This window comes from Triticum aestivum, chromosome 2D (genome assembly GCF_018294505.1).
Source record: "Triticum aestivum cultivar Chinese Spring chromosome 2D, IWGSC CS RefSeq v2.1, whole genome shotgun sequence".
Lineage (NCBI taxonomy): Eukaryota > Viridiplantae > Streptophyta > Magnoliopsida > Poales > Poaceae > Triticum > Triticum aestivum.
In genome coordinates, this window is record NC_057799.1 from 18,286,972 (window position 1) to 18,292,775 (window position 5,804).

Genomic DNA, 5,804 nt, shown 5'->3' on the forward strand with positions numbered 1-5,804 from the left:
TGAGCTGTGTTATACTTCTGATGAACTTCTATAAATTCGGATCCTTTTCAACAACAAAAAATGTACGTGTTGTTTTACTTTCGCTTTCCGTGCTTGCCACTTTAACTGAAGGTTACAACAGTGATCCTCTAGCTCAAGAAATACTTATGGCTCTCTCAGTTGATCCCAACAGCAAACCACCTTTTACACGGCAGGAAGGGGTGCTGAGATACAAAGGCAGGATATATGTGAGAGCTAATACTACTGCTCAGTAACACATTTTACAAACTAGGAAGATTCATTCGGTCGTCCACGTTTCATTACTGAAAAATGCAGTTCCTCCTGCGTCAGAGGTATGTTCGGATTTACCTGTTGCTTGTGCTAATTCAGACCAGCTGATGCAACCGGAAGCTGTCTTGGACCGCCGTGTCATCAACCATTCCGAGGGTACTACTCCTCGACAGCTCGAGTACTGCTCCAATGGACAGAGTTATCTGAAGACTGGGCGACGTGGGAAGATCTCAAAGATGTTTGTCTGTCCCCGGTTCATATAGGAGTATAAAATAAACAACATGTTAATTTTCTATACTTTTTTTAGAAGAATTAATTTTCTATACTTTTTTAGAAGAATTAATTTTCTATACTTAATAGTACCATACATATCGTGGCGGAGCTTCAGCCACTTCTCTGGGCGGCCCAAAACCGGCCTGGTAAGAAAAATGGCTTCGTGGGCTTCGTGGTCCTGATGCCGTTGACGCCTCCGCTCTCAAAAATGGAAAAAATGCGAGGACAGAAAAGAAAAAACCACTCCACCTCACGCCGCTCTACCGTTCCCACTCCGAGCGCCGCCGTCCTGTCGCCACCACCGCCGCGGCTGGCAGCGCGAATCCAGGTTGCTCCTCCCCGCGGCTCGAATCGCCGTCTCGCTGGCCAAGTTCGGACCGACAAGATCCCCGTTGCCGTCGGCGGCTGGCCACAGTTCGAAGACAGTTTGCTCCTCCCCCGGCCGATTAATCCCCTCTGGTCGCCCGCCGCCGGTTAGTGCTCTTCCTTTCGCCCTTTGCTTGCCGGTGAAGAACATGGAGCGTGACTCGGAATTCCTGCAGGAACAGGCTCGCCCGAAATTCAGCACAAGTCGGAATCTTTGCCGAGTGCCAGTCCGTGTTGTAGCACTAGAAGCGCCCTGGGAATCGAATTCAGTCCATATCCGTATTGTTCTTGGGCTCGGATTTGCTTCTCCTACTGGAATTTGAATCGGCTGGTGATCTATCTCTATAAGTATCGCCAGGAGCCAGCCTTTCCTCTGCAGAAATTTGCGTTCAACTTACTGAATTTTTTGTCAGTTTGGCCCAAGCTGAAGATATCTGCAGAGAGATTTGTCAGTTTGGCCGAAGCAGAAGATATCTGCAGAGACTCTGCTCCAATGGAGTCATGTAGTGTTGCCAGGATAATGAGCTTAGGGAAGCTTGCTATACACAGGACGTATTTGTGCACCCTAATCTTCAGAAATTTGCCAAAGATGCTAGGCTTCACTCCCAGTTCACTGAAGAAATTCTGCAAAGTAGAACATGTTGAGCTACAACTGACCAAGAAGACTACACTGGGCACATTGCCGGAGCTGCCTCCGGACATCTTGATGGGTATCTTTGCCACCCTTGAGATCCCTGACCTCGTGCGTGCCGGCTCTGTCTGCTCCTCCTGGCGCTCCGCATACACAAGCCTACGGAGCCTTGGGCAGTACAATCTCCAGCAGACCCCATGCCTCCTCTACACTTCCGAATCCACCGGTGAGAGTGTTGCGTGCCTCTACAGCCTCGCAGAGAAGAGGTCGTACAAGTTAACCCTCCCAGGGCCGCCTATCCGCACTAGGTGTTTGATCGGGTCCTCACATGGCTGGCTGGTAACTGTTGACGACAGATCTGAGATGCACCTCGTCAATCCCATCACATGTGAACAGATTGCTCTCCCTTCGGTGATCACCATCGAGCAGGTGAACCCCATAGTTGATGAGTATGGTGCTCTCCACAAGTATGAATTCTCATGGCACACTGGAGCCCATGGTGTTTATAGCTCGCCATCAATCTTCGCTCTTGACAAGCTGCGGCATGAACTCCACTATAAAGCGTTTGTTTTCCCTGATACATCCACTGGAAGCTACATTGTCGTTCTCATCCATAATCCAATGCGTCAGCTCTCTTTTGCAAGGGTTGGGGATGATAAGTGGACCTGGTTGCCACCTTATGATGACTATAAGGACTGCACTTACAAGGATGGCTTGTTGTATGCTGCATGCACTTACAAGGGAGAACTTCACACCTTTGATCTTAGTGGCCCTGTGGTCACAAGGAAGACGATTATAAGCATACCCAGGGAGTATGAATGTGAGTACATGTACGTTGTTCAAGCTCCATGGGGTGGTCTGCTACTTATATGGAGGATCTTTGAGGATCATAATGTAGAACCTGAACCTGGGGCATCTGTGTTTTGGAACACTACGGAATATAGAATATATGAATTTGACGCTGCAGGAAGTGAACTTAAGGAAATCAATTGCTTGCGTGACCATGTGTTGTTTCTTGGGCATAATCAATCACTTTGTCTTGGTGCTGAAGAATATCCGTGTCTCAGGGCAAATCATGTCTACTTCACCGATGATAATTCTTTATGGACATGTGGATTGAAAAATGATCACCGTGATATGGGAGTTCTTAACTTGGATGATAACAGCAGGGAGGACCTTGTGTCTCGACAGCTTTGGTCAAACTTTCCGGCTCCAATGTGGATTACACCTGATCTTCGAAAGATGAACTTGGCTTCAGAGGGAGATTGAAGGAAATGGATCGATTGATTCAATGAACCAACTAAGATGTGGCTTGCTGGCTTACTGGGGTTGCGACGTTGTCATCAACAAAGTACTGAAGGGACCACCTGGACTGTGTGAAGGTGTACTCATTGCTTGGCCTTGGTCCTTATAGGCCAGAGAGTTCGCTCTGAATAAATAGTTTTTGAGTTTTATCTGTTTGCATATGTTATAATGATGTAATTCTCCAGAGTTTAATGTGTCAACAGAAAAGTTGAGTGATATGAATACTTATTTGTTCTATGTTCTTGTCATTTTTTTTTCAAATTTCTTCTGCGATTCTTGTGTCGATATCTTATGGTGGTGTGTTAGTATATTTATTGATTCTTCATCATTTCCAAATGATCAGATAAGTTTGTAATCAGTATATTTTCTACTATAATGTCCAGATGGACATGTTACTCTAGTGTAACCCTGATGGGTTTGGTATAATAGCAAGGAATTGGAATGATACTATTTCCTTTGAATTGAGAAATTTGTAAGCCTGCATTAAAATGGTACTATTTCCTACCAATTGGGGTAGCAGTATTAAAACACTTATAGATTGTACACAGGAAATTAACCATGCGTCAGTACTAAAATGTTAAGAGATAAATCCGCATTTCAACATACATACATATTTCAAATTTCAACTTCGATATTCATTAAAGCTGCTGTTTCAGAGAGACTTAATTGCAGAACATGAGTCATATTTGCAGTACAAATTGTCAAGCAGCACCCAAGATCAGTTTTCTCCTCGTCGTCACAACTACTTTATATTTCTACCAATCGTAAGATCTTTATTGGCAGTATCACTCTTGTGCATGAGCTTTCTCCTCTCTTTATCATCAAAGCTGCTGGATATCTAACATCAGTTGTAAGCCTGCATATCAGAGCACAATACTTAGCATTCTCCCCCCAAAAAAAAGACCACAATATTTAGCAGAGAAGAGACGGTTGCAATTTGGACCAAATTTAGATTATTCGGCACTAGAATCAGCCCAGCAATGCATGTCAATCAATTTACATTAACCTTTTTCATATATACTAACTAACTTACCTAGTAGATGCAAACATGGCGAAAATTTAGCATTGAGAGACTCAAGAACATACATTCTGATAGGTTGACCAGTTAAACATACATTTATCATTAATCCTTACTAACATCAGCTGCAGAAAAGCTTAATTCAGAAGGAAACAAACCGTAGCCGACCTTTCTTGTGTACATGAAAGATCAGATGTACCGACGCCACCAGCCTGGGGGGAAATCGTGCACGAAGCGGCTGTGCAGTGCCAAATCACGTCCTGGACGTACTCGAACATGGCAGCCAGCCACGGGGCAACGGACACTCCCTCCCTCTAACCTGTGAAGATCATGACAGTGCGCAGGCATCTACAAAGAAGATTAAAACTGTGAACAATGTTGGGAACACAGACAAAAACAGTGATGGTGTTGAAGCAAGAGGTGTATGAGTGACTCACCTGCCAAGTAGCAACCGTGAAGTTTTGTGACCGCTGCATTTCAAAGACGCAAAAGTGACAAATTGTTGAATTAGCCGGACAACTTCTCCTGCAATAGTCGACAAAGAGATCGACTATGTGCCTGGGCACATCCACCCCATCAACAACCTGAAGAGAGGAGGAAATGAAAGATGGTGATCATCTACAGAAGTTTAAACCTTTCTGAACCTTGACACAACAATATTTCTGCTACAAAGTTTTCTCTGAACCTGACACAAGAACCCTTCCTACGATGTACCATTCAGGATCTACAAAGTTTTCTCTGAACCTGACACAAGTTTTCTCTGCTACAATATTCAGGATCTACAAAGTTTTCTCTGAATCAAGTTTTTACTCTGTTTTGTAGATTACCACCGGAGGAGGAGGAGGAGAAGGCTGGGGCGACAGACTTACCACCGGAGGAGGAGGAGAAGGCTGGGGCGGCGGAGGTAGCGGCGGCGGAGGCAGCGGCAGCGAGGGAGGACGAGGTCGACGCCCACGGGGATCGTAGAAGATAGCGCTGCCATGCGCTGTCGGCCTCGGCGGCGTCCTGGGCTCGCCATCGCCGTCTCCGTACACAGCCTCCTGCTGTCGGACGCGGGCGACGAGGAGTCGGCGGCCGAGGGCGAGCGCGCGGCGCTGCAGGGCGTGGCCGCTGAGCTCCAGGCCGCGCCACAGAAGACGAAGAGGGCGGCCGAGGGCGAGCGCGGCGCGCTGCAGGGCGTGGCCGCCGAGCTCCAGGCCGCGCCACAGGAGTCGAAAAGGGCGCAGAAGATGGCGGCCTCCGCGCACCATCCCGCGCAGAACGACGCGGAGGAGATGCCGGCCGCCGAGCGCCACCGCGCGACAGAGTGGCCAAAGCAGAGCGCGGACGGCGGGGCCTCCGCGCGCCATCCCGCGCCGAACGGCGAACCGGAGGCGCTCGCGCAGGGGACGCCCCTCCTCTCCGAGCTGCGCCGCCACGGGGTGCGCCTGGACCCGGCGGGGCCTTCTGGGCATCTCGCCGGCGCCGGGTTTCTTGGCCTGTGCCAAGAAACGCTGTCTCGGGCCAAGAAACGGCTTCTTGTGCCAAGAAAGCTCGAATTCTTGGCGGCGGGGCCGTCGGGCGGGGGTACAGGGCGAAGAGGGCCGGTGCGCCGCCGACGGCCAGCCGGGTGGGGGTGGACGCGGCGGAGGTGAGCCGGTCAGGCGGGGTATTTTTTCAGAGAGTTTTTCAGAGGGAAGAAGGGACGGCCATGTATATATATGAAGCGCTGGTGTTCTCTGTTCGGTTGCGTTCCGGCCCACGAGGGAGGGATTTGGCCCATGTTCCACTTTCTCTCTAGTATCTAGAAAAAAACACAGATAATTCTTCCCTTTGCTAATTTCGGTTACTAGAAAATGGCAATGAAAATTTACAGAGAAACAAAAAGTGACCCTAGTTAACCCGGAATCTTGTGTGGTTAAAAGTGACCCTAATTTCGGTTACTAGAGGACTACCAACTTT

General features: G+C 48.4%; 2 protein-coding genes across 3 annotated transcripts; one reads left to right on the plus strand and one right to left on the minus strand.

Moving 5' to 3' along the window:
- The first annotated feature begins 709 nt into the window (after positions 1–709).
- Positions 710–3,106, plus strand: LOC123051171 (probable F-box protein At4g22165). 2 transcript variants are annotated; one of them, XM_044473975.1, is made up of 2 exons: positions 710–1,016; positions 1,086–3,106. In XM_044473975.1, the coding sequence occupies exons 1-2, from the start codon at positions 725–727 to the stop codon at positions 2,807–2,809; spliced, it is 2,016 nt and encodes a 671-aa protein (XP_044329910.1). In that variant the 5' UTR covers positions 710–724; the 3' UTR covers positions 2,810–3,106. The 2 variants fall into 2 exon arrangements, with proteins under 2 accessions (XP_044329910.1, XP_044329911.1); XM_044473976.1 differs by having other exon boundaries at positions 1,092–3,106.
- Positions 3,107–3,373: 267 nt separating this feature from the next.
- LOC123048354 (uncharacterized) lies at positions 3,374–5,515 on the minus strand. Its single transcript, XM_044471474.1, has 4 exons — positions 4,733–5,515; positions 4,301–4,447; positions 4,032–4,211; positions 3,374–3,701 (listed from the first exon to the last, which is right to left on the minus strand). Exons 1-3 carry the CDS (start codon positions 5,315–5,317, stop codon positions 4,053–4,055), a joined length of 891 nt encoding a protein of 296 aa, XP_044327409.1. The 5' UTR covers positions 5,318–5,515; the 3' UTR covers positions 3,374–3,701; positions 4,032–4,052.
- Between the last annotated feature and the right edge of the window lie 289 nt (positions 5,516–5,804).

What these genes read in the sequence shown, in the direction of transcription:
- LOC123051171 (XM_044473975.1), top strand. Translation starts at nt 725, where the DNA reads ATGCCGTTGACGCCTCCGCTCTCAAAAATGGAAAAAATGCGAGGACAG. An exon ending in CCTCTGGTCGCCCGCCGCCG is followed by an intron (nt 1,017 to 1,085) that starts GTTAGTGCTCTT and finishes GAATTCCTGCAG; the next exon opens with GAACAGGCTCGCCCGAAATT.
- LOC123048354 (XM_044471474.1), bottom strand. Translation starts at nt 5,317, where the DNA reads ATGCCCAGAAGGCCCCGCCGGGTCCAGGCGCACCCCGTGGCGGCGCAG. An exon ending in CTTCTCCTCCTCCTCCGGTG is followed by an intron (nt 4,448 to 4,732) that starts GTAAGTCTGTCG and finishes TCCTCTCTTCAG; the next exon opens with GTTGTTGATGGGGTGGATGT. An exon ending in TCACGGTTGCTACTTGGCAG is followed by an intron (nt 4,212 to 4,300) that starts GTGAGTCACTCA and finishes TCTTCTTTGTAG; the next exon opens with ATGCCTGCGCACTGTCATGA.